The sequence below is a fragment of the Pithys albifrons genome, chromosome Z (assembly GCF_047495875.1).
Source record: "Pithys albifrons albifrons isolate INPA30051 chromosome Z, PitAlb_v1, whole genome shotgun sequence".
Lineage (NCBI taxonomy): Eukaryota > Metazoa > Chordata > Aves > Passeriformes > Thamnophilidae > Pithys > Pithys albifrons.
The window spans coordinates 26,551,049-26,578,865 of NC_092497.1; the positions used below are offsets into that span (position 1 = coordinate 26,551,049).

At 41.3% G+C, this 27,817-nt stretch overlaps 3 protein-coding genes across 9 annotated transcripts in view; 1 reads left to right on the forward strand and 2 right to left on the reverse strand.

The window, feature by feature from the left end:
* Positions 1 to 4,577, reverse strand: part of ANKDD1B (ankyrin repeat and death domain containing 1B) — a 43,046-nt gene extending 38,469 nt beyond the window's left edge. For all 3 annotated transcript variants that reach the window (XM_071581133.1, XM_071581134.1, XM_071581132.1), the window contains exons 1-2: positions 4,474 to 4,577; positions 1 to 104 (exon numbers count right to left, since the gene is read on the reverse strand). In XM_071581133.1, the coding sequence (XP_071437234.1) occupies positions 1 to 104; positions 4,474 to 4,549 (180 nt within the window). In that variant the 5' untranslated portion in view covers positions 4,550 to 4,577. The remainder of the gene's footprint in view (positions 105 to 4,473) is intronic.
* A 1,549-nt stretch (positions 4,578 to 6,126) lies between these two features.
* LOC139685015 (uncharacterized) lies at positions 6,127 to 8,295 on the forward strand. Its single transcript, XM_071581536.1, is given in 2 exon segments — positions 6,127 to 6,199; positions 7,115 to 8,295. Coding segments are annotated over 2 exon segments (1,254 nt in total).
* Positions 8,296 to 18,001: 9,706 nt separating this feature from the next.
* The window catches only part of POLK (DNA polymerase kappa), a 44,337-nt gene continuing 34,521 nt past the window's right edge, over positions 18,002 to 27,817 (reverse strand). For 4 of the 5 annotated variants that reach the window (XM_071580135.1, XM_071580133.1, XM_071580134.1 and 1 more), the window contains 5 exons: positions 26,341 to 26,437; positions 24,934 to 25,105; positions 23,212 to 24,168; positions 22,062 to 22,113; positions 18,002 to 21,918 (listed from right to left, as the gene is read on the reverse strand). In XM_071580135.1, the coding sequence (XP_071436236.1) occupies positions 21,834 to 21,918; positions 22,062 to 22,113; positions 23,212 to 24,168; positions 24,934 to 25,105; positions 26,341 to 26,437 (1,363 nt within the window). In that variant the 3' untranslated portion in view covers positions 18,002 to 21,833. The remainder of the gene's footprint in view (positions 21,919 to 22,061; positions 22,114 to 23,211; positions 24,169 to 24,933; positions 25,106 to 26,340; positions 26,438 to 27,817) is intronic. The other variant, XM_071580136.1, reaches the window with a different exon arrangement.

A 27,817-nucleotide genomic window follows, 5' to 3' on the forward strand; every position in this document is an offset into this window, starting at 1 on the left:
AGTATCCATAGCATTTATATTAACATTCTTCTTAAACAGCTTTTCCATGGTCTCCAAATTGTTCATTTTAGCTGCATATTGAAATTCTCTCTCATCTGGCAATACTGTGGAAAAACATGATGAAAAAATTGTATTACTAAAAAAATATTCACAACCAACATAAAGGATTGATTTAATGCCATCAGAGAAGTGTTTCTAGATTACTTTTTTCTCCTCTAAAAACATCAGGCTGCTGTTTGTACTTTCAAATTTTAACTGCAGGTACAGGTAGATGTTTCAGAACATGGATTACCTTTGTCTGCACTGTTCACAGGAACTGTTCTTTTCTAAAGCTCTTGCCATCTAAATTGGTCCCAAATTATTTTGTGGGCATCCAGTGAATGCTACGAACTGCAGTATTTATTTCATATTCTTTTTAAAAGTTGTTTTATTTTAAAACATAACACACCACCAAAACACAAAAAAATGTAAAGCAATGACCAAATGGTATGACACAACAAGAAAACCAAAACATCAAAAAACCAACCAACCAAACCAGGTTTTACAGTGGGGTGGGTAAGGAGCAGGGGGGTTGGGGGGGAAGGGATGAGAAAAACACAAAAAACCTTGAACTAAAAAATTGAGTGACATTTATTTTTAAACTGAGACCTTTCAATATGTCTGTTTAGCCAACTACAGTAGCTGCAATAGCATATTCAGTAACTTTGGAAAGCAAAATTCCAGTATCTTTTAATTGGTTAGCTGGGGGTCAGAGTATTTTTCATGTTTCTACCTTAACATTTAATTAATTACTTAGAAGAAAATAGTATAGCAGTTAAATCACTTGCAAAAATGTCAGTAGATATGTTTAATTCCCTAGCATATCACACTGAAAATATAATTACTTAGATATTTTCTGTGTAGAATATTTTGACCTGAAAGCCACTTGTCCAAAGATATCACCAAAAAGGACAGCACTCTTTTGAACAAGGAGCTACAGCAATTATCTATTCCTTAGAGGCCTTTCAGGCAAGTTCATCCTACTGCATTATGCCTAAGTTCATTAATGCCTAATAAAAATACAGCTTGAGGCAGTATAACTGCAGAGCATACTCAGGAAAATCAGTATGGCATTCACTTAATTGCATTTTACATGTTACCCTTGGCTATAATCTCAGAGGGAATAATCACATTTGTACTGCAACAGAACAAGTTAGAATTTAAACTGGATACTTGCAAAGGTTATTTCCAGTTTTCCTATGAAATTATCCAAGCACCTCAAATAAAAGAAGCATCTACCCATATTTCTCTGGAAGTCATAGAATATGTTTTGCTTGTATCACAGGATGGGGCAACAGGGGAAACGCAAATAAACAGACAAAAAAAATTGCAGTTCCAAATAAAAAGGCATCCCTGGCATCTGTGACAAGGAGCATGGCTAACTGCAAAATCAGCATTATGAGCTTTGGGATCTTTATCTATGAACAAAGGGAACTTTGAAGAAGAAATGTCTCACTCCTAGTTTCCACAGTTATTACCCTAAAGAAGTATCCTGCAGAGCTTTCCACTAACTTGATTTCAAATTCAGATAAACAAATTGTCAGAGGATACCTCACTCAAGACAAATTTGTGGCAAATGTGGGAACAAAATGTACAGCACTAAGCAGCTGCAGTTAGTTACAATTAGGCCATATTCATTCCTGATGATAAACATCACATACATATCTTACATGAGATGCAAAGACAAATGCACCTCAGGACATTCAGGAACAACCCCAAGAGTTTTCTCAACACTAACTTTAAGAAACAAGAGAAAATTATGTTTATTTACTATATCTGCACTGGCAAGGACAGTTTTGTTCAGTTCTGACAAAGAATTAATAAGTGATGTTTTCTCTCCTGTCCAGACACCATAAATTGGCCATGTGCTGCTAAAAAGCCCTTTTGCTCTGGATGTTGTGTTTAACAATCTCTCTTTTAATGCCACTTATTAGAATCATAGAATCGATTGGGTTGGAAAAGACCTCTGAGATCATCAAGTCCAACCCTTGGTCCAACTCCAGTCCATTTACTAAATTATGGCACTCAGTGCCACGTCCAATCTCAGTTTAAAAACCTCCAGGGATGGTGAATCCACCACCTCTCTGGGCAGGCCATTCCAATGTCTGATTACTCTCTCTGGAAAGAGTTTTTTTTCTGATATCCAACTTAAATTTCCCCTGGCAGAGCTTGAGCCTGTGCCCTCTTGTCCTATTGCTGAGTGCCTGGGAGAAGAGACCAACCCCCACCTGGCCAGAACAGGCTATTAATTCAGGAGTTAAGAACAATGAGAATCCAAATACATCACAACACTGATTTGTTGCCCAAACTTTTGCTGCTTTTGCAAATTTTTTTTTCCATGTATGAAATTCCAGGAGTACAGAGTGGTCACACTACAGATTTAATGGAAATTTTCCATCCAAGCTGGAGTGTCCAGGATTTGGCACTCCTTGTGTTACTAGTACTCACTCTGTTTACAGGTAACATTAGTAATCAATTATCTACTTGTGGTTGTCAGGATTTTCTAGGGGATATTCCTTTGGCTTCACACAAAATGTTTGACTTATTGCCCTACAGTTATATAATAACTGTATATATTATAACAATAAAATACTTATACTTAATTTTTCTTTTGAGCCAACTCAAATTTAACTTTCTTCCCTGATGCACTTGATTTTCTTTTTACAGAGCCTTAGCAGCAGTATATTGAATGTCCCAACATTTTTCATCTCTTGGAAGGGTGAGGAAGTGAAAAAGTGCAGAAAAACAAATTGCTTTGTTGGCCTCAAAACAGAAAGTGAGGTACCCTCAATTCTTTTCTTATATTTATGTCTTATTTTAGTGGCCTCATTTGGTCTTTCAGTAATACCACAAATAAGGGTGATTTCCATTGAAGTAAAAAAGTGCAGCAGAGATTTCAGTACTCATAGACAATGAAAATCCCTGCACGTGTGTGTTCCTCCATCTCCCCTGTCTGTTCTTGATTTCCTGTTGTGGCCACAGGATGAAATCCAAAATTATCTCAAAAGGTACATGCGAAAAAACCCAGGAATTTGAGCTGGCTGAAGACTTCCAAAGAGGCAAAATTAAAAAAAAAAAAACAACAATGAAATTTAGATTCAAATGACAATAAAAATATCTTTACTGTATTGTTTCTAAAAATTAACTAATATATTTTATAGTTTGATTAAATCTTCAATATTTCCTTTGTTTTTACTGGAAATAAATTTCTAGGGTAGTGGTGGTATTTTGTTAAGTCACAAGAATCTTTTTACAAAATAATAATTTTTGGATTCAAAGAGATCACAGGAAAACCCACTGAGTGCAACAGTGATATTTTATCAGGTTTTTTTTCTCTATCTGCCCTCTTTGCCAGCCTGGAAGCAGGAGCCACAGGTCAGGAGGAGGACTCTTGTTGTCACACTTTGGTCACATGACAGCACTGGACAGGATTTAATAACTACCGCTCCTTTTCCACAAAATTAGTTTCCACTAATTGCAGCCCACGCCAGAGCAGTGCGTTCTCACAGACTGCAGGATGAAAACCAGAGACCCCAACACTGACACTTGTGTTGCTGAGTGCAAGGTCCTGATTTCTGTGTGCCACAAAAACTGGGGGCGCAGATCAGCTGTGGAACTGGTGGCAGGGGTTCAGCCCCAGGTACGTTACTAATGCCAGCGAAGCCCCTTCGAGAAGTTGAGGAATGAAGTTAAGGCAGGGCAGCAGTTTGCAATATTTGTCTCTTGGCAACACGCCAAACCCCAGCTGCCGTTCCTGCATCCACACATTTGCTGATGTCTTTCACTACATGTAAAGCAGCTTATGTTTAACGTTGTCCTTTCCAAAGCCCCACAGCTCATTTTGTTCTTCGGTCAAGGCAAAAGGTGGGTTCGGATGAGTCCCACCACCCGACAGCCCTACGAGTGCCTGGCACGTTCCTCCAGGGCAGGCAGCCCTGATGAGGCTGGACCCTCCAGAGGGGCCTCTGCTCCCCCAGTCTGCACTGTCCCCCAGTCTGCACTGCCCCCCAAGCTGCACTGCCCCCACCGAGGCTGCACTGTCCTCGCCAAAACTGCACTGCCCCTAGTCTACACTGCCCCCCGCCCCAGATCGCACTGCCCCGCCCCAGGCTGCACTGCCCCCCCAACTGCACTGCCCCATAGGCTGCACTGTCCCCCAAGACTGCACTGCCCCCTAGGCTGCACTGTCCGTCCGTCCCGTCGTCCCCTTCCCCCCCCGCCCCGAGGCTGCACTGACCCCACAGACTGCATTGCACTGCCCCCCCAAGGCTGCACTGCCGCCCCAGCCTACACTGCCCCTCCCCGCTCTGCACTGACACACCCCCCCCCCCCCCCGCACTGCCCCCCTAGTCTGCACTGCTTCCCCCCTCTGCACTGCCCCCCCCAGCCTGCACTGCCTCCCGGCTGCATGCCCCACAGCGCCCCAGGACTCACAGCCCTCGTGGCTGGCGGCCATGGCTCCCCGCATGGCATCCTCCCCGGTGCGGAGCAGACGGCTCAGACCCTTCATCGCTGACCCTGGCCCGTCTTCCTCCTTCCCTAAGGGAAGGGGCCCCAGGCCGGTTGCGGAGGGAGGTGCCCCGACAAACCGGTTCCTGCGGCTCAAGCTCACGCAGGCACAACACACTCCTGCGGGCATGCCTGCAGCAGCGCTCCCGCCTGGACACACCACCCGAAGGGGCAGAGGTGTGGAACAGCTCCTAGAGTTTGTTCTAAGAGATACTAGGAATGAAATACACTGAATTACTTGACACTGGCTAGGCAGTGAACAGGATCATCCTTGCCTCATCCGATCTCCCCCAGGTCTTCTCTAGCCTTGTGCGACAGCAGCACTCAGCACCTCTAAAGGCACATGTGAAAAAAGGCAGTCCTGTTGCACCACAGAAACAAGTGACACTTTTGAAAAGCCATTCCACAGGGACACATGCACAGACATACAGAGGCACCACTGCTTGCACATGATGCCAGGCGTCAGGTAGATATCATCATAATCGTGGCTAGGCTTTGTGAACAAAGATTTGGGAAGGGCACTATCCATGCTTGCTGCAAGCGTGCTGGTGGCTAAAGAGGCCGATGCAGGATAGGCAAGTCTGGCTACAAAAGGCACAGCAGAAAGTCTCCTTTTGCCAAGTATCCTTGGTGATATTGGCAAGGAACGGTTCTTTCTGCGTTGTCTTTTCTCCTCAAGACTGACTCTCCGTGCGTTCTCAAAGGAAGCAGCAGCGTCGTGAATGGTGTGTCTCCATGAATCCCGATTGGAGGCCAGAGTGGACCATTGGTGGCAGTCAATATGGCCAAGGCTGAGGTGCTGTTTCAGGGAGTCCTTGTATCTCTTCTTCAGGGCTCCTCTCTTGCAGCAGCTGGTGGTGAGCTCCATAGAGCACAATCTTCAGGAGGTAGTGATCCTCCATCCTGGAGACGTGCCCTGCCCAGCGTAGCTGCATTCTCATCAGCATGGCCTCAATACTGCTGACCCCTGCCTGTTCAAGAACAGACACATTGGTCACGTAATCAGACCAGTGGATGTTTAGGATTGTATGGAGGCAGCGCTGATGGAAGCGTTCGAGAAGCCGCAGGTGGTGGCGGTAGATGACTCAGGATTCAGACCCCTATAAAAGAGTAGACAGTACAATGGCTCTGTAGACACTGATCTTTGTACTTTTCTTCAGGTGTTTATTGGACCAGACTCTTTTATGGAGTTTTCCGAAGGCTTTGTATGCCTTTGCTAGCCTGTTGTCTATCTCTTTGTCAATCTTGCTGTCTGAGGAAATGATGCTTCCCAGATAGGTGAACTGCTGGACTGACTTAAGCTCTGATTCACCTATGGTGATGTGGGGATGATGGAAGACTTCCTGAGGTGCAGGTTGGTAGAGAACTTCTGTCTTCTTCAAGCTGATTCTCAGCCCAAAAAGCTCAACAGCCTCTGCAAAGCAGGATGTTAAGCGCTGCAGAGCTGCTTCTGTGTGAGTAACCAGGGCAGCACAGTCAGCAAAAAGTAGCTCATGGACAAGGTGATTCAGGGTCTTGGTGTGGGCTTTCGGTCGCCTTAGGTTGAATAGCCTTCCATCAGTACGATATCAGATGTGGATGTCGTTTTCTTCATCAAGGTCTGCCGTGGCTCTTTGCAGCATCATGCTGAAGAAGATTGTGAATAGAATTGGTACAAGAAACCTTGTTTCTCACCACTGGTTATTGGAAAGGGCTCAGAGAGTGCATCACTGTGACATTCAGATCTGCTTAATTTTTGATGCAGATTGAACTACACATTAATTTGGCATCACAGACAGGATTCTCTTGAAGCAAAACTGTTTATCCCAAAAATCTGATAATTGTTAATTTTTATGATCGATTATTTTTTATAATAAGACAAACAAAGTAAGATATCTCACAAACACAGTAAAAGTACCTTCCTTTCTGACTTTAGGACTGTGACTTTAGGACTTTGACATTACAAATTTGTTTGTTTGTGTGTTTGGTTGTTTTTTGCCTTGTTTTTTGAAGTTAATGTGCACATGGTAACTTTTAAGAGGTAACTCTTCAGGGGAAGGAGCGAGACTTTGGAAAATTTTCTGTAACTTTTAAGAAGGGCTCCCTGAAGAAGATCGCTCCGACTTGTTGTGTAATTTTAGAAATTAACTTTTAAGAGGGGCCTTTCCAGGGAGAGGAGTGAAAAATTTGGGGAAATTTTGCTGTAACTTTCAAGAGGTACCCCCTGGAAACATATTCACCCCAAATTTGTGGTAATATGAAAAATGATGTGCAAGCGCTTATAAATCTATTAGATGAATTTCAGGCCAAGGTATCTCCTCCAGGAATGGAGTGGGCACAAGATAATTGGTGTAATATTCAAGCAATTGTTCATAGGATCTCTACCCTGCGGCCGGGGTAAGAGCTAGAAAAGGTAAAGGAAAACCTATTGTGTGTTCAATATTATGTGCTGCTTTAATTACTGCAGTTAACCACAAAGTACAACAGCAAAAAAGTCACACAAAAGTGGTTAACTCCCTGCAAGATTTAGTTAAATCCTTGCAGACGCAGCTGGAGGAACAGTAAACGACTGTTAATGTCCTCCAAGAAGAAATAAGGAATGAAAAAGCCACCACTAGAGTACTCAGAGAAGAGTTATACGCAAGAATAAGGAATGAAGGGAAAAAAGAAACAGAGCTGGAGTCATCTAAAGAAATATATCACATCTCTGATCTAAAACCTTTGTGTGACCAAGTTGAAAAGCAGGCTATTGCCCTACGACCCCTGATTAAAACCGAATATACATATGAGGGGTCAGATGATGACACACCCCAAATAACTACGAAAGAAATTCCTTATACAGCAACTGAATTGGCTAAGTTGAAAAAGGAATACAGCAGAACCCCTAGAGAATCTGAAGCTGAGTATGTTTGGAGAGTCTCTCTCACAGGAGGTGATCAAATTTTGTTATCAGAAAAAGAAGCTGAGGGATTTTGGGGAGCTGGAGTTTTTCTGACCACAGGAGATAACCGTGCTCCATTGTCTATAACCCAAAGAGCAGCCTATTGGGCTGGGGGGCTCAGCCCCCTAGAGAGGGGAGATCCTCTGGCAATAGTGGGAAATGTTAATCGAATTGTGGAGAGTGTTCAAAAGGCAGCTTGTTTACAAATGATGCATGACAGAGAATTAACACCAAGACGTGAATCTCCTATGATGCTGACGGTAAACCCTGAAAGAATGATCCCTCTTATCAGAGGCCTCCCTGAATCTTTGAAACCCATAGGCATACAGCTAAAGGGACAAATAGAAAGTCTCACCAAAGAAGAAAGGGCTGCAGCCACTTTAGAAGCTGCTTTAAGCCCTGGCGCTTACCGTGGAGAAAATAAAAATAAAATCTGGACCTGGGGGGAGGTAGCACAAGAGTTAATTAATTATGGAAGAAAATATGGTCCAGTACCTTCAGTTACTATTGATTCTAAATCAATTTGATGAACAGAATGCAAAACAACTATTCCTCCAGTAAAACTCCGAAAAGTAACATTTTCTTCTGGGCAGGGGGCACCCACAAATACGGGGACTCACAGGGAAAAATGGAATACCCTGTGGATTGCAGGCTTGCAAAAGGGAATCCCTAAATCCCTAATGGATGGCCAACCCACAGATAAATTAGAAATATTAATTCAAGAGTGGCCAGCAAAAGGGGGATCCCTTAAAGCTGCTACCGCCCCTCCCCTGGAGGAACTAAAAATAGAGGAGGTGATGGGAAACTCCTCACTTCATCCTCAATAGGTGAGCCGGGGGGTGAAGGTTGGATTTACATTAGAAGGCTTACCAAAAATTCTAAAGGTGACTTGCTAATAACCTGTCCTATTGGTCCTCGTAAAACTCCTGTCACTTTTCTAGTAGATACTGGTGCTCAGATATCTGCTTTGAAACTTGAAGATGCATCTGCATGTGGAATCACTCCCTCACGTAAAGGAATGTTTGTTGCAGACGCTTTTGGAAACATACAGCCCCAGATAACAGCAAAGGTAAGATGCTGGTTACCAGGGGAGGAGAAAGCAGTTGAAACCATCATGATTTTAGGTAAATTTCCTACCAATTTACTGGGGTTAGACCTCCTTAAAGGAAAGTCTTGGACTGATGATGAAGGAAACATATGGACTTTTGGAAAGGAAATCTCACATCTCTGTTTACTACGATCTGCCCCTGCTCTTCCTCTCTCCCTGATAACCAATGTCAAACCTTACCCTTTACCCTTAGGAGCCAGACAAGGTATCACTCCAGTTATTACAGATTTAAAAGAAAAGGGGATAGTGGTTGCAACACATTCTCCTTACAATTCACTTATTTGGCCTGTCCGTAAACCAAATGGTAACTGGAGATCGACAGTAGATTACCGACACCTGAATGCAAATACAGGACCTCTCACTGCAGCAGTCCCAAATCTAGCTGAGTTAATAGCTACCATCCAAGAACAAGCCCATAAAATTATGGCCACTATTGACATAAAAGACATGTTTTTCATGGTTCCCCTACAGGAACAGGATCAAGAGCGCTTTGCTTTTACATGGGAGGGTCAGCAATACACTTTTACCCGACTCCCACAAGGATTCAAACACTCACCCACTCTAGCACATCATGCACTAGCACAAGAGCTGTCACTTATTCCTCCTGCACCAGAAGTAAAAGTGTACCAATTCGTTGATGATATTTTAGTGGGAGGAGATCAAATTACATCTGTGCAAACAAGTCAAACAAACATTATCAGGCACCTTGAGTCTCTGGACTTACATATCCCTCCTGAAAAACTACAAACTCCTGCACAAGAAGTAAAATTCCTAGGAATTTGGTGGAAAGGAGGAATGGTTTGTATTCCCCCAGATACACTCACTTGCCTAGACCAACTTAAAACACCTGAAAACAAAAAGGATTTACAGCATGCTTTAGGCCTGCTAATTTTTTGGAGAAAACACATTCCTGATTTTTCAATAATTGCACGGCCTTTATATGATTTGCTGAGGAAAAAAGCAAAGTGGGAATGGACTCCCCTTCATGATGAAGCCTTGCAACTCCTAATTTTTGAGGCCAACACATACCACTCACTGGGTCCCATACACCCTAGTGATCCAGTACAAATTGAGTGGGGATTTGCAAGTTCTGGACTGTCCATACACTTATGGCACAGAGGACCTGATGGTCCCACCAGCCCCATAGGATTTTATTCCCACAGCTTTAAAGATGCTAAAAATGATATTCTACCTGGGAAAAAGGCTTGTTTGTGGTGAGTACTGCTTTCCGTGAAACAGAAAAAATTGTTCGTCAGCAAGCCCTAATTCTAAGGGGACCCTTTAAGGTCATTATGCCTGTTTTGGCAGGAACCCCACCCCCTGGCAGGGTGGCCCAGCGAGCCCCTGTTCAGAAATGGTATGCTCAAATTGAACATTATTGCACCATTTTTCAGGTAACAGAAGGAGCTCGGAAAAATCTTCCCTTACAGGATGAAGTAACTTTAAATAGCACTGCTGACTCTCTACCTTCTGTGACCCCAGTAGCACCCCCATATTCAGAGCAATTGCAGCATGTGTGGTTTACGGATGCCTCAGCTAAGCGGGAGGGTAAAGTTTGGAAATACCGTGCTGCAGCTTTAGAAGTAAACACTGGAAACAAAATAATAACCGAAGGAGAAGGCAGTGCACAGGTAGGAGAATTAGTAGCAGTTTGGAGTGTATTTAACCATGAAGCTGAAACCTCTGACTCTGTGTATGTTTACACAGATTCTTTTGCTGTGTTCAAAGGGTGTACTGAGTGGCTCCCCTTCTGGGACAAAAATGACTGGGAGGTGAATAGAGTCCTTGTTTGGCAAAAGGAAAAGTGGCAAGAAATTCTTGCTATAGCAAAGAAAGGGAATTTTTTAGTCAGGTGAGTAGCCTCTCACCAGGAAAATAAAACTCCAGCTAGCCACTGGAACATCAAAGTAGATGAACTAGCCAAACTATCCCCAGTAAGTGTGAAAGCTCCTGCTGAGAACTGGATAGACTGTTAGAGTGGCTCCATTTAAAGGGACAGCACACAGGAGCACAAGACCTTTACAGAGAAGCAGGAAGCAGGGAATGGCCAGTCACATGAGAGATGTGCCGCAGCTGCATATCCTCATGTGAGCAGTGCAGAACCCGACTTGAGCGTCACCCTTTAGGACAACCCCCGTTACATATAAGAGACAAAAAAGGTCTGTGGGACACATGGCAAATAGACTATATTGGACCCTTTAGAAAATCTGAGGGAAAACAGTATGTGTTAGTAGGAGTAGAAGTTAGGTCAGGATTGGTGCAAGCAGAAGCTTTCCCTCGGGCAACCAGTACAAACACTCTGGAAGCTCTTAAAATGTGGTTCAGTTTTTTCCCCAAACCTGTATCTATCCAATCAGATAACGGGTCACACTTCACAGCTGCCATCGTCCAGGAGTGGGCCAAGGAAGAAGGAATCCAGTGGATATTCCACACACCTTATTATCCACAAGCAAATGGCATAGTGGAGAGAACAAATGGCCTGCTAAAACGATTTCTAAAACCTCAAAAACCCAATTGGACCGAACGACTCTGTGATACTGTAAAAGTAATAAATGACAGATGGGGGGTAAATGGTTGTCCCAGACTCACAGCTTTTTATCCACAGCCTCCCTCTCTGCTACCAGCAACATCAAAACCTGAGAGTAATCAAAAACCCTCTCACCTTCCTGGGCAGCCTGTATTAGTAGAACTGCCTACTGTGGGAGCTGTACCGATGGCACTAGACACACCCTTGAACATGTACTCCTGGAAAGCTAAAGATGCTTATGGCAAAGAACACAAAATAAGCTCATGATGGATTGTTCCTACATTTTAATGTTGACCATAAAAAGGGGCTGGACAGACTTTTCTTTTCCTTTTACAGGTAACTGTTCAACAAAGAAAACTTTTCAGAACGGTGAAAGAAAGAACCTCAAATTTGGACTATGTTTGAGTTTATGGGTAACTGTAGTTATAAGTTGTTAGTTATGTTTGTATGGTTATTTACCTTGTATGTATGCTCATCAGAACTAACTGTTAAAGGTGAAAATCAGAAAAATCTTGCCTGGGAACTAATCAAAGGGTTTGCAAAAATATGGAATCATACTGATCAAGGTATTTGTATCACTTTACCTGAATCTACTGAACAAGGATTGCGGTTTTTTATGATACCATTGAATTTATCTTTTGTTTTTAACATGACAAGTGTGACAGCCCCTTTACCCCTATCTGAGCAGTGGACAAACAAGACCAATGGAGCTCAAATACTCTGGAAAGGCATTCCTATAGTGCATGACCTATACCAAACTTATATCCCGCCTCCTAATATAACTCTTAACTGGTTGTCACAGAGCAAATATTGCAAAACTAATCGTCCAGAAGTAAATGTAACTATCTTATCTCAAATTGAATCCCCTCACCCATCTATTAAATCAAGTAAAGGTGAATTTAAACCTGGAACAATAACCTTTGAGGAATACAATGCTAAACAACCCTGCCTTGTTTTTTCATGGGATCCCCTCTTTGGCCCCTTATACATGCCAGATGTATATGAAAGTAAGTATGCCACAGTTTTTAGTCCCTTCCAGTGTGTACAACTCCTTAATATAACAAATATAACCCCAATTGACCGAAAAAACTTAATGTGGGCATGGTGTGTACAACAATTTCTTAAATCCAAATTTAAAGAACCCAAATTTACTGTGTCTCAAGTAGAAGACAGTCCTCTATTCAATTGCTCAAAGGTTGTAACATGCAAAGAAGGACCAGGAGATCCCCCAGAAACCTGGTTTATGCTTAGAATTAGAACATTAATAAGAGACATGTGTACTTGTTGGAGATACCCCTCTAAAGGCTGGAAAAATCAGGATGAATCCTGTAACTCAACCTCCAAATATCTCCTTAATCACTGTGGCATTCCCTATACTCACTACCCAATCCACGGTACTCCAATAAATACTAAACCTAAAATCATTATCCTTGATCATGTAGACAATACTTATTGTAAAACTGCAAAATATATACCCCTCTGGGAATGGCCTGGGGGTGCTCTGATGGGAAGTTTTATTCGCATTTGTCACTACAGCAGCATGCTGGGCTTAGGTGTGGACCCGGAATTCCCTCTCTGCCCCAGACGTGTCTTTACTTTTGCTAAAGAGTTTAAAGAACGTCACCAACGCAGTGTTATTCCCTCTCCAAAAGCAAAACAAAGACCACAATGGGCAATTAAAGGAATTGACTTTCCAGATCATTATACAACTGGACAAAAAGCCTCCCTTTTTCTTGAAAATTTCTTTACCCCCTTTGTCACCTTAAAAAGACACCAATTTATATTAGAAGATATTACCTGGCAATTAAGTGTTTTAAGCAATTGGACACAGCATGCTTTTGGAGAATTACACTCAAGTCCAGCAAACTTCTAAGATGACATTGCAAAACCGATTAGCATTAATTACTGTTAAAAGAACAAGGTGTATGTGGAATGTTAAATTTGTCAGAAACTGAATGCTGTATAACAATTTATAATGCTTCAGCCTCCACTGATGAAGCACGAACCACAATGAGAGAAATAAGTAATCACACTAGAAATTTGTGTTATGCAATGCAACCACATGAAGTGTTTAGTGAATCGTGGACTACTAACATCCTGGACTCTTTTGGACTCACGGGATGGGGAAAATGGATTATACAAATTGGAATAGCAATTGTCATTGGAATTGTATTCTTAATTATTGGCATTGGCCTAGTTAAATGCATGATCAATCGTTTGCTTATTTCATTCTCTCCCTCTGTCCGCTATATTCATATTACCACCACTGAGGAAAGCTACATTGATGTGCTGAAAAACAATGTCGAATCATCGGGGTAGAATATGTAGCGTGTAAACAAGTCAAAAATATGTTTCTCCATTGTTTTCTGCCTCTCAATACATTCTGCTAACATTGCTACGTCAGCTTTAGTGGAAAAGCTTTCTCAAGGAAATACTTCCTGCCAGAAAATCCTGCTTTTGTCGTCAGTTTCCCACATCTGGACCTGACTACGTGCAAAAAAACATGTGTAGAGATTGGGAAAGCATTATAAAAACCTGAAGATGAATTCAGAAGTTGGAGGAACAAGAGACAAGGAGAAACTAGGATGCCTTGCCTAGTCTTCTTCTGATCTCTCCTCTCAGCTCGTCTTACCTTCTTTCCAACACCATCTGCCTTGAAGGAGAGACTGCTTGTCAGCCTGGAGAGAGGGCATCGGCCTAGAGCGAGACTGCTTGCCAGCTTGAATAGTCAGTGACTGTCTGTGAAGGTATATCCTTTCTCTGAATTTTTCTCTTAGAGGCTAAAATAAAGCACCCTCTTTTGCAGCTACTCCAGAAGCCAGCCGGCCCCGGGGAAATAACTGTATTTTGCATTTCAAAGACTCACCATCTTCTTGCAGCCAAGAGATAACATCCTGGCAGAAACAGAGAGAGCATCTGCATCCCCCCCTCCTTCCTGTCAGTTACATGGATAAGGCACTCAAGTAGTTTTTCATGGTGGTATCTTTTCTCTGCTTCTATAAATAATCTTAAGCATTTTTCCTAACTTTTCTTATTTTTCCTCTTTTCCTTTCGCATCTCTCTCGCAATCAATTAATAAAAATCAGTTTTTGGTATTTACAGATAACTTGTTTGAGTTTTAATTTTGCTCAAGAGAATGATTCGAACTTGTAGTTCAATCTGCATCAAAAATTAAGCAGATCTGAACGTCACAATCACCATATCTGACTTGTCCACGCTGATCCTCATGTAGCAGGATGATTATTTTGAGGAACGTGGGGGAACATTCTAAACGTTCCAAGATCTGCCACAGGCCTTTTCTGCTCACAGTGTCCAAAGCTTTGGTGAGGTCAACGAAGGTTACATAGAGACCTTTGTTCTGTTCCCTACACTTCTCTTGCAGTTGTCTGAGAACAAACACCATGTCTGTGGAGCTCCTATTGGCTCTGAAACCACACTGGCTTTCAGGTAGAAGTTCTTCTGCGATAGGGGGTACTAATCTGTTCAGAAGTATTCTTGCAAGGATTTTACAAGGAATGGAGAGCAAAGTAATACCTCTGTAAGTTGAGCAGTCTGATTTTTCTCCTTTCTTCTTGTACAGGGTGATGATGACTGCGTCACGGAGATCTGGTGGTAGTTCTCCTTGTTCCCAGCAACATACAACAAGCTCATGAAATTTGGTATGGAGTGCTTGACCTCCATGCTTCCAGATTTCGTGTGGAATTCCATCAACCCCAGCAGCCCTGCCAGTTTTCACCTGTTGTATGACCTTAAGTGTCTCTCCCACAGTAAGGGCTACATCCAATTCATTTGTCACCGGTGGTTGTGTAATGTGCTGAATTGCTGAGCCTTGGACTACACGGCTGGCACTGAAGAGAGTCTGAAAATGTTCAGACCATCGGTTCAGAATGGAGGTTTTATCTGTTAGAAGCATTTGACCATCTACACTGAGTAGGGGACTTTGAACCTGGTGTGTGGGTCTGTACACTGCTTTCAGGGCCTCATAGAATCCTCTTTGGTCACCCAAATCTGCACACAGTTGGGTCTTTCCTGCAAGGCTGAGCCACCATTTGCTCTGGATGTCTCAAAGCTTCTATAGGATCTTACTTCATGCAAGATGAAAGGCAGCTCTTCTTACATGGCAAGATGGCTGAGCAAGGTGTGCTTGGTGAGCAGTTCTCTTCTTCAACAATTCCTGGATCTCTTGATTGTTTTCATCAAACCAGTCTTTGTTTTTCTTGGAGGAGAACCCTAAGGACTCTTCAGAGGACTGCAGGATGCAATTTTTAATATGTTGCCAAAGTGCTTCAGGAGAGGGATCTATGGGATTAAGTGTAGTTTGAAGGTTTACCTGAAAGCTGTCTCTCACTGTAGCTGTTTGAAGATTGTTAATTTGGAGCCTCCTCCTTGGAATGCCGCCTCTCTTAGGTTTGGGCTTGAAGTGGAGGTTAAGTTTGCAACGCACAAGGCGGTGGTCTGTTTGACATTCTGCACTCGGCATCACTCGAGTATGACGGACATCACCGACATTTCTCTGTTGTACTAAGATATAGTCAATGAGGTGCCAGTGCTTGGACTGAGGATGCATCCAGTTTGTCTTCAGGCTGTCTTTTTTTGAAAGATAGTGTTGGTGATGGTGAGCTGCCGTTCTGAACAAAATTCTAGCAGGAGGCGTCCCTTGTCGTTGCAGTTTCCAACACCATGCTTGCCCAGGACTCCTTTCCAGACTTCAGAGTTCTTACCTACTCTGGTGTTGAAGTCACCAAGGATTATGATCTTATCATCTGCAGGAACATTTTGGGTGAGGCGGCGCAGGTCTGTGTAGAATTTGTCTTTTTCTGCTGGGTCAGCTTGGAGAGTTGGGGCATATACGCTAAAGAGAACAACATGTTGCTTGTTGTGTAGAGGGAGGCATAAGGACAAAATGCGATTGGAATAACCTGTAGGCAAGTTTTCAAGTTTGGAGGCAATGGAGTTTTTAATCATGAAGCCAACTCCTGAAAGGTGTGTTTCGGTTTTGGGTTTGCCTGACCAGTAGAGTGTGTAGCCAGCACCATGTTCTTTAAGGCTGCCTTCCTCATGAAGATGAACTTCACTCAGAGCAGCAATGTCAACGTTGAGTCGTGACAGTTCATGGGCAACTAGAGCAGAACGACGCTCAGGATGTCCACTATCCCCAGTATCAAGCATGGTTCTGATGTTCCAACATGCGAGTGTTAGTTTGAGCACACCTTTGCAGGCAGGTGTAAGCCTTTGAAATCTCTTTGTTTTTGTTTGACCGCATGGAAGATGCTGGTTGGCCGCGGTTATCCAACCGGGTGTGGAGATGAGCTTTGTTTAGGCCACCTTTGCTAGGCCCCTCTCCATGTGGAGCAAGCAGTGGTGTCCCTAGAAAAGGCTGCTTGGTCATTCAGGATGCTGCCGCAAGAGACTGTCATCTCTGGGGTCAAGTCTCAAATGACCCATATCCTGAACCGCCTGCATGTGGGGTTGGGTCTGCGGCTTCCAGCTGCTTCCTATCACCTGCCGTTTTTCGACCCTCACCTGTCACTACAGGGCTTTGCAATGTGGGTTAACCCTTCAAGCCTGCGCAATGGATTTTTTAGGTGAGGCACAGCGTGCGCAGAACTGGCCCCACCCTTTACTCCTAAGGTTCATCTGCCACGGCCCAGCGAGCTTGGACGGTGACAGTGAATACCTCAGGACACAGGTTTGGTTAGAGTATCCTTCTCTTAGATGGATGGCCTTACAGGGCTAAGCAAGCTCCATCTGCCTGGGTTTGGAGTTAGAGTTGTCCCTCTCCTAGGATGGTTGCCAGAGGGCTAGTGAGCCCATGGACACACTTTGTCTGACCCTTCAGCTGAGACCTGTCTGGCATGGGAGACCCTACCGGAGGCACAAACCACCACCAGCATAGCTCTCAACCTCACAAGGGCACGCAAGCTTCTCTCCCGCGACAAGGGAGTGTCCCCAGAGAAGCAGGAAGATGTATTACTAATTATCATGTAGCCATGTCTGCATTACTAATTAGTAGTCATGGAGCTCTTTCTGCAAGTCGGAGACCATTTTGGAGAGTTATTCTCACCACTCTGAACGAATGTTGACTGTACTGGAGAGGACAACTGTCCTTGCTACCCTGAAAGCTTGACAGACTTGGGACGTAAGAGATTGAGGTGCTTCTGCCATGAATTTGTGCAGAACTATGCACATGCAAGTAGGAGTTTTGATCCAATTTGTTTCAGGTAGACAGTGTTTTCATTTGCTTTTTTCAAAGTTCCATCAAAATCAATACACATATCCCCAAAGGTTCAGTTTTTGTGAACTGACATACTGAGATCCATCCAATCTATTTCTTCATTTATCTTGCAGTCCACTGTTACTTTGGTCTACTTAAACCAGCACTGGTATTTCATTTCACATAGACAATGATTTTTCTGAGATAGGACATAAAAATTTTTTTGAGTGACTACCTTAAATTTTACATCAAAGCCAGCCTTTGATACTGCTAACATTTGAAAATAAATACTGGAAAAGTATCTCCAAGAATGCAGAACTACCAGTATTCAGCCTCATAAAACCATAGAGATGTCTGAAGCTTCTTCATTGTAATTTTTGATTTGTATATAAATTTCATTGTCATTTTAATATACAAGATTATTGACACAACACCTGTACCTGGTAAAATTAATCTGAAAGACTCAAGTGTTTTAAACTGAGCAAATTCAGATATAAAGCTATTGGATCAGATTCTGCTTATCGCAGATGAAGGGATTTCACAGTTCTCCTTTAAACACTTTTGATACAGACAGTCTGTGATGTACAAAAATCTTTACATTTAATACACCTTAGTCTGATAAGACAATTACATCAACTGTACTGCCAGTAGGTGAACATTACTCAGCTGAAAAAAAACCCCAAACCCTGTGAAAATACACCTAACTGAGAAGAACAAGCAACTGATTTAGCCACAGTTGAATTATGGAGGTTTCACTTTTTCTTGCTTCCTGTGAGTCAAATGTTCCAGCAAAATTTCTTAAGAGGAAGTTTATTTCTGTATGATGAATGGGCTAGTAATATAGACCCACTGTTTTCAACGTTAACACTGCTTTTCCAAACGAGTGGTCAGAGACAACTGTGGAGTGATTAGGTTTGTCTACAAAGTGGGCACCAAAGGAGGAACAGATTTGCAGCCTCATACAGAGGATGAGTTACAGTAAAATCACATTTTTATATACAGTCAGGAAACATCAGCTGCTAGTTTCCATTTTAACATACAATACTATTTCAGTGCATATCCTGTGAGCTCAAATTTTGCAAATAGCAAGTTTATCAAATTCTCTTTCAATTGACTCTTTCAAGTGGCCCCAAAACACTGCAGAAAGACTGATGCAGATGCAGAATCCAAAACAAAGCGCAGAGCAAGGAAGTATTGCAACATATTCATCACTTGACAGGAACTCAAGAGAACTTTAACATTAAAATAACAGTAGTAAAAATACATAAATGAACCAATATAAAGACAAAATGTAAGGTAAGACCCAAGCATTTTGAATAGCACATAAAGGGGAAAAAACAAAAATTATGTTCTGTAAAAGAAGGTGAGATTTGAAGTCTAGGTAATGACTATTCAGTTTTTATTAAACTGCGTAATAATCTTGTTGTGTTCTTCTGCTGAAAGTATGAACTGCAGGATTCTTAGTCTGTGCAACTGCAGCTTCTTACAGTTACCCTCATACCTTAAGGTTACAGCTCCTTGTTCTCACTTGCCTTTGCTTACAAGTAGTAATTAGAACAGTGAAAGGTAGAGGCCCAATTTCAATAGGCACTCGTGTACAAATGGCAACTAGAAAGGATGTGGCACAGATCCCACAACAGCAACTGGACAACAAACCCGGGCAGCTACAGCAGCTCCCTAGGCTGACCTGTGGGCAGTATGATTCCTGATGACTCCAGCCCTTGGTTTGGACCTGCAAACTACAATGTGTGAGAAGGAGAGAGACAGGGCTGTGAAAAACCATCCCCAAAATAATTCCAAGGTGGATCAATGCATTGGCAGAACATTTCAAGCCCAAACTCTGTCCTGCTCATGTTTCTGCCTTTTCCTAACACTTCAAAATGACAGCTCTACGACACTTCATTTTTGAACAGATGGTAAGACAACTTTAGAGGCTTAGTCAAACTAATTTCGTCAAGCACATAGAGTAGCTTACTTTTTGCTAAGTAAATTACAAAAATACACATTTTAAAGATGCACACACAATTACACGGTAATACTTAGATTCTACACTTTATTGAAGTAGACTGATACAAACTCATAAATGGATAGGCGTTCACTTTCTAAACAGCAGTGGCAGTTTAATGTTCCCTCAGTTGCTTTTATGTCTTTCCTACCACAACTTTCCAGCTACCATCTCTTGTGGATATACCTTCACTGGAAGACGAGGAAGAAACAGAGGCAGAGGTTTAGGTTTAGTTTGCACTGTTCTAACCTGGTTCTGTTAGTTTGTGTTGAATTCCAAGCTTCCTGGGGAGGTCCCGTCCCGGTGTTGCCACGGCGACACCGAGGGACCCCACACGGTCCCCGCCGGGCCCGGGACTGCCCCCGCTGCGGGCTCGCCTCCCCGCCCGCACACACGGGCAGGGGAGGCTGGCGGTGGGAGCCACCACCTCTGGGAACGGCGGAGGTGTCGCGACAGCAGCGCCGCACAATGCCGCTGCAGATAAAAGCCGCGTAAAAGCCTGCACGGACGGCGCTGGCCCCGGTGGGGTTTGTGCGGGTCGCGGGGGGACCGTGCGCTGTAGCGGGGCCTCGCCTGAACCGGTGCCGACCCTGGGGACCCGGTGCCGGGCTGCAGTGCAGGTCCCGGCCAGATAGAGACGCACGGCCGACCGGCAGAGGCGGGTGGCAGCCACCATGACCATCGTAGCGCCACGCGGTTTCATCCCTTCCACCGGTTCGGAATTCCCCCCCCGGAGCCAACCCCCAAGTGCTTTCTTATTGGTTGTATTAAGTTATTGACTGCTGCATTGTCGAACCTGTTTCAAGTTTACCCCCCTTTTGCCAAGCCACTCCCTTGTCCTTGTCTTTAAACCCACTCCCCAAGAGGAAGTAAAGGCTTTTTGGCAATTTTACACCACTCCTGCCTGTGTGTCTGGATTATTCCGGGAGCCGCTTCCCGATTCAGATCCCGAAAACCTCTGTCAAAAGAACAGTTCACGCTGAATGCTAGTGATCTGGTTCAGAAAAAGTGAACTGAGTCAATTTACACAGTCTGAACTAGTTCAGCTGATTTGATTCGAAAAAGATAAGAGAGCATATTACTTCAAATGACAGAGCTGTGGGTACAGCAGCATCTGGCAAACAAACAGATAAGCAGGTAAAGATGGTATAATAATTCCAGCAAATTCAGAAACAAAAAAGCACATTCTGGACTTAGCCTGGGCATCTAAGACATACCATGTACACATTTGTTTAAAAAAAAGCAAATCCCCAAGTACTGCCAATACAGTTAAACAATAAAATAGATGTTTCTACAGTAGCCACTTGTGTAAATGAGTTTGCAATTAAAAAATAATTTATATTTCCTACAGGACTTAGCATTGTTTGTGTAACTTCTAAGAAGTATGCTGCCATAATAAATTGTCTGATAAATACTTACTTATAATAAAATCCCTTTTTTCCTTCCACATATGCATTCATAAAATGTAATTTATTCAGAAATACAAAATAATTTTAAAGAGAAAGATAGGTAAACGAGACGAAGGTTCATCATCTTGCGTATTTCCACATAATTCACTATTATTGCACAACGAGCCCTTTTATTTAGAGTAAATTTAGTGCTATTGACTGGTAACAATTTTAAATTTTGAAGAAATTCTCAATCTCTCTGGAAAGGCCAAGGATCAGACAGCATTTGTCTGACTACTCTGGAGGAATCCTTCCTCAACTAATAGTTTTATTAACATTTTCTAAATCAGTGAAGTCATCAGTATATCCCCACAATGAGTCCTTCAGAGCTGGTCCATTCTTACTGAAGTAATTTTCAGTAACAACAATAAAAGCTTGATAGTGCTCTAAGTTCTTGTTCTTGACTTTGAAACTGTGAGACTAATAAATTTTTGTGTCTATTGAGACAGACACTTCTAAGCTGAAATCAAGAAACTCATTTCATCTTTGTTATCACATATCCAATATAATAATTAAATTCGGTGTTGAAGCGTTCAAGGAAGTGTCAGACTGAACTACTGTGGTTATCACAGCCAATACAATCAACTGAGGATGGCAGGTCAGGTGTGGTCCTGCGAGAGCCTTCAGCCACCACAACCGACACCCTCACTAATGATTCCTGCTCTCTAGGGAGCCTGCCCTACAAGCTCTCTCAGTGGCAGCTCCACTCAACCTGTTCTGCTTTTTGAACAGCAGAGAGAATTCATGAGGGTGCTCATGGCTCTCAGAAAGTTCCACATGTTCAGCATTAACAAAACTGAAGTGGTAGCAAACCTTGATTCTTGGAAGCAACTGGGAAAAAAGGTATTATTCTCAAAAGAAATGGAAAATAAGAAGACAATAATTACTTCATTTCTATTTGTACCTCTTCTTCTACCTCAGACATCATGCTTTTTTTTTTTATACAGACATGCAAGGGCTTTAAAAGTGACAGGCACTTGCATCAAGCCTGCCACCAATGTCAAATTAATTTGCAGTCATAAAATTCTATGAAATATTTCATATAGAATATGTTGCTATGCAGTCATTTGAAAAACATTTCGATCGTATGCTTGGAATTGCTCGACTTGGCCTTTTTTGACACTGACTGTGAAGTTGTTAGTCCAGACCTAAAGAAAGAAAAAACATCCAAAACAGTCAGAGGTTAAAATATACAATGCACACCTACACAACTTTTACAACACTGAATATTTTTTTTAAACTTCATTATTTTAGAATAAGTGGTGTACTCAAGCTTTTAGAAAACCCTTACCTTTTTGTTCCTTGTGATGGATTTGCACATTGCTGTTCTTTACTTAAACTTCCTTAAAAGTAATTGGAAACAAACAAAATTAATTACTTCAATAGGGAAAAAATGCTTCAGAAATTACATACATGGCAGACCTTTTTTTTTAAACATAACTGAATTTAATCTGTCTCATGAAATGGATAATGCTATCTGCAGGATGAGTATTGTAGTTTATATTAACATTTTTAAAAGAGAAACCAAAAAGCCTTTAGTTTATTCAATTTTAAGGGATTCCTTTGAACCTTGAGGTAGTTTTCAGAAATATTTCAGCATAATGTAGTTGATTTTCAAGGTGGTAGTTGGAAGTTATGTTTTTAATTTTTTTATCCTGCAGAGGGAAAAAAAGAGTCTTCACCAACAGCAAGTCTTTAATTTAAATCAAAATCTGTTTCACATGCAACAGCAACAGTGCTTATAAGATTTTCTGTGTAAAAGTTCATATTTTCATTCTTAGTGGTATACTGAGCATTCTAATCTGCTCTTATAAAGCTCCCAAAATCTACTTTAGGCAGATACTTAAATATCTGCACACGTCTTTTAAGCTGACCCAGGATTAACTCTTCATCAAAGAAAGAAACTACCTGAGTAAACATGCTTCTGGTTTGGCATGTTACAGGTAGAGTTATGTGACATATTTTATTAGATATACAACAGGCTTGGAAGTTTCTCCCTTTAAACTCGAGCTCACCATCGCTCTGGTTTTGCCAGCACATTACAAAACAGAACTTTTCTGTCAACTAAATCTCTGAAACAATCTAGGTTGAAGATGTTTTCATTGATTTTCACTTTAGTGGCCTTGCAAACACCATTCTGACCATGGTTGGGGATAACAAACAAACCATTTACAGGAATGAGCAATAATTCCTATGTCACTGTCATGGCAAATGAGAGTGCACTGTCTAACTTCCATCACAGTCATAAATCTAGTTTCTCATGAAAACTGACTTCATAGTTGTTTGATAAAAATGTTCACTCTTACACACGCTTTACTCAAATGAGCTTGTTGGAAAAATCTCAAAGTCCCAAAAAGTTCAAAGTACACCATTACCAAAGTATTTTAATTATACAAGCAGATAAATTGAATAATCAAATATATTCTAGTGAATATACTCACCAACTCTGTTTGAGTTTTCCATAATGGAAGACTTAGTAGGAAAATCTGGTTTTTCTGTCAGCTCCTGGATAAGGCCTTTATTTAAGCAGACATCCAGATGTCTGTTAAATGACACAAGACTCATGGTTTTCTGTTCTGAATTACAAACTGGACAAACAAGAACACTATCTTCTTTGATTTCAAAGAAACAGGATGAACTAGTTCCTTCTGTATGTTCAGTCTTTTTGAAATGGTCTTCATTGCCTTGTGATATTCTTTTGGGGAAGAGACACTGTTTCATACACACGTTTCTAGCAATGTCACTGAGACTGCTAGGCTGTCGTTCTCTGTGAGATTTATCAGATATTATCTGAGCAAATTTCTCTGTGCTATTGTTAGTAGAGCTGTCAGATGTACTTGTAGACTGGTATGTTCTTGCTAATTGATCTGGTTTATTTTTTTGACATTCACCAACATTTTCATTTATAGACTGTGAAAGACAGTTGAGTGTATCTTGTCTTGAACTGTCATTCTTGGATATTTCCGCAGTATCTTTAATAAGCGTCGCATTGAGGCATTCATCAATATGTCTGTTAAGTTCTTCTAAATTACTGCTGCTTTGCTCCTCAAAGCAAACAGGGCAGGTGAAGATCTTACACAGATTAGAACTCTGTAAACCTGTGACTTTCTTTGCTTCTTCCACAAAATTTGCTGATGATTTTGTATCATGAGAGACTTGCTTACCCACAGCATCATTTGGAGAAAGACTCTCACTGTTTAGCTGCCTTGCTGCTCGCTTTTGATCAAAAAAACTCCCTCTCTGACATGCTTCTGAATTTTTTGCCAAATACTCTTGGTTGGACTTCTCTGGCTGAAGCCTAAGGAAACCAATTTCTTTTCCTGATTTTAGGAAACTCGTAATGCTTTTTTGATGGTACTTCTTTTCTTCTTCACTTAGAAATCCAGATACTCGTACACCTAATGATGAAAAACACAACAAAATTTTATGAAAACCTGATTCTAAGTCATAGTTAACACCTTTTGAGGCATATATCCACTCACTAACACTGCAATTTATCTGTAAAAGGTGGCTACACTAACTGCAAAAGCTAACAATGTATCACAAGGTCAATACAATTTTATCAGAACCAAACACCTGCCCAACCATATTATTAACACTCATTAAGTTTTAACTGATTGCATTATAATATGAAGCTATAAACTTAATACAGTTACTTCAAACTCAGTCTGAAAAAGTTTTGCACAAATTTTCCCCACCAAAATATTTATTTCTTCAGCACATTTTAATACCTTAGTCAAGCAAGTTTTATGTAGCACTAAATGTTTCAAGAAGAATACATAATAATCACCTGAAACACACAGGTCTTAGGGTCTGAACACAGTTCGCTTTTTTCAGAAGCGTTTGTATCTCTTGTAGAACTTTATGCTTTAAGACTCGCAAGCACTTCTGTTGCTGTGGTGCAAGGCAGATTTAAAAGCTCTTTTAAGGCAGCAGAATATTATGTTTCAAGATTCTGCTCTTGTGCTGCTCTTCCATAAAACAAAGTCCAATCTCAATTAGTAAAACATTTCTGAGTCACCATTCAGTACTCCAGATCTGTTTCATTTTGCAAAAAACTATCAGGCTAAGAAAGAAACTGGTTTTAGAGTATGGTGTATTATTTTGATACACTATAAGATATCCTAACTCTGAAAAGGAAGAGTGAGTTTGAAATATTTTACCCATAAGTCTTATCCGTAGAGGGTGAGGAGCAACACTATCAATTTCTGCTCCTAGCAAGTCTTTAGCAACAACAAATATTTCCTCCTCAGTAGAAACAGAAGACAGTACAGTTGAAGCTCTTGTTTTAACTTTGAAGTTCACATTCTTTAACTTCAAGGTAACAGTTTTACCCTAAGGAAAAAAACCACCAGATTACAGAAAAAGGTTAAGCATGTCATATACAGCACAGAAACAATTATTTTGTAGCATCTCTATGGGCCCTTAAGCCATAGCCAAGACAGTGGGCTCATCTGTGCACTGCAAGGGGCACTGCCAAGAATTTCCCTGCAAGATTCTGTATTTGCCCCTAATGCTGAAGTCCAATTCCCTGAACTGGGTCATTTGGCTACAGTTCTCAGCAGACCATCTGCCACCACTGCATGTTCAACAGAACACATGTTTTGCCTACAGTCACAACTTCTTCCCTGTCTAAAAAAAATTACTTTCCTTATTTGGAAACTTCCAAGGCCAGATATCCTAAGTGCTAAGGATACAAAAGTGATACCCAATTATGGATTTGTTGAAAATGTCTTTCCTCCTCCACAGTGCTATCAGAGCCACACAGCTTCTGTGTTTGGAACAGATATTTCCCCTGGCAACACCTTCAAAACCATTTGTATGATTTATTATGTCCATCCAAATGTAAATAAATAGCACTCCCTTTGTTCTGGTGCCTTTGTAAGCTTATACCTTCGTCCTTCTTAGCTGATCATTTACCTTTCAACCTGTCACCTTTTGCAATAATCTTTTATGGCTGAAGAAGACTAACCACAATTCTTTTAGCTCTTGAATCTTATTCCTTGCTTTACCACAAAGACCTCCAAAGAAAATATGTACTGTTCTTTCCAGGTATATAAACAGAAATCTGGGGAGAAGGAATAAAGGCATTGGTTCTACCATTCACACCGCTGAATGAACAAATGAAAAACTTGTCAGCAAGTTGGGCACACATCAAGTTCTCAAACTACACAACTGGCTACTGGCTGGATCCTATATGAATATGGGAGAGAAGTATAGTGTTTTAAAGACATTACCGTTACATGCATACAAATCATTGCTTCCAGACAATCAGCTCTATGACTCCCTTAAAAACAAACACAGCTTTCAGAAAAAATATCTGTATGTGCTAAGTAACTAGTTGATCAGTTTAATATTTTTCCAACACATACTATTATATAGACACCTCCACAATAACAGAATGCTGCCTGAATCATTCTAAACATCTGCAAATTAAAGAATGAAGACTTCTGAATAGAAGATAAACTGCATGGTATGATGCTGCTGAAAGCATTTATACTAAAGGTGCATTTAATAAATTGGAGTGCAAAGTGTTGTCTTGTTGTAAGTAACCAGAATAATATAAATACCTTAAGTCCCTCCTTCTGTAGCTCTTGAGCAAGATCTCTGCAGAGTTCTCGACACAAACTGTACTGGTCTTCTGCTGTGTTTATTTCACTGAATGTTCTAAGACAAAGACATGATTTGTTTTCAGTATGAATCTTACTATATGTTCATAAATAAGTGGCTGCAATCTAAAAGTATTTTTTGTATAGTTAAGGATATTTTATAGGTTTGAGGGTTTACTTCAAGGGAAAAATATTATTCATAGGACTATTTTTTTGCAAAATGTTTGCACAGCCCTTCAAATAATGAAATAATGTGCCTTTCAATTTTTCATGCACTATTTGAAAATGTGTCAGATTTAATGTCATTAATGCTTAAATATTTGCAAGACAGAATACTAACACTAAATGAATTCAAAGAGCCAGCTAAGTTGTGTTTGATCTCCTTTGTACACATTGTGTAACATCAGAAGAAAGCCAGTATTTGAAAGTCTACATCAGAGCCAAGTGTAGAAATAAATATTGCAGATGCTAAGAAAGGATGCCAGCTAGGATAATTATGTCTAGCCTCGGAGGAGGAAAAACTATCTTTCTTGCCAACTGCCTTTGCTAGAGTTTCTTAGTAGGGACATTACACTGGGGTTTTTTTATTGATGTATATTTGCTTTTTAGTAACAACATGAAAGGCAGTCTTCAGTTAGTAGCAGTTTTAAGATAAATGAAAAGCAAAACTTACAGAAAGCAGATGCATTTGGAAAGGTCTCTCAGTTCCATTTTTTCACGTCAGGCTTTATATTTATGAATGTAAAGTCCATATAATTACACTGGATTTCACATCTCATTTATATTCAGGTTTACCCAACTGTATTGAAAAGTCTTCATCTATTATGATTCACATTCCCCTAAGAATGTTTGCATGCTGCCAAACTAATGGGATGAAGATTTCACTGTGGGTCCCACACCATTGCCTGAGGAGTAACTCATGCTATTCCAGCAATGTTGCAGTCATTGGGAAGCCATAAAACTCCAAAGTTTGGAAGGAGCAGGCCAGAGATAATGCTATTTCAGGACTCTCTCTTCCCACCCATATAAACCAGTTCCATGATCTCAGCAGCCCACAGACATCTCTAGTCTAAAACTGTTTCCCTTTAGGGAAAAAAGAAAGAAGAAAAGCAATGCAGAAAGATACAATCAGCTGCCTGGAATATCTATTTGCCTGCAAACAACCGCAAGATTCAAGCTGTAAATTTCTTCAGTGTGATGGTACCAAAATCTTATGGGGCTTCCTTGAGCTGCTCACAACTATTATGTCTCAGTAGGACTAAGCAACTTTTCTAAGAAAAGAGCACATGAGGGTAGGGATTATTATGGTGATATACAGATTCTCCTCACAGCACTTCTTATTTAAAAATGAACTTTTGGAAATGACAAACACCACCTTTTTGAGGAATCTTACACTAATAAAATAGGAAATGCATGTGACTGCAGGCTATTCCACTGA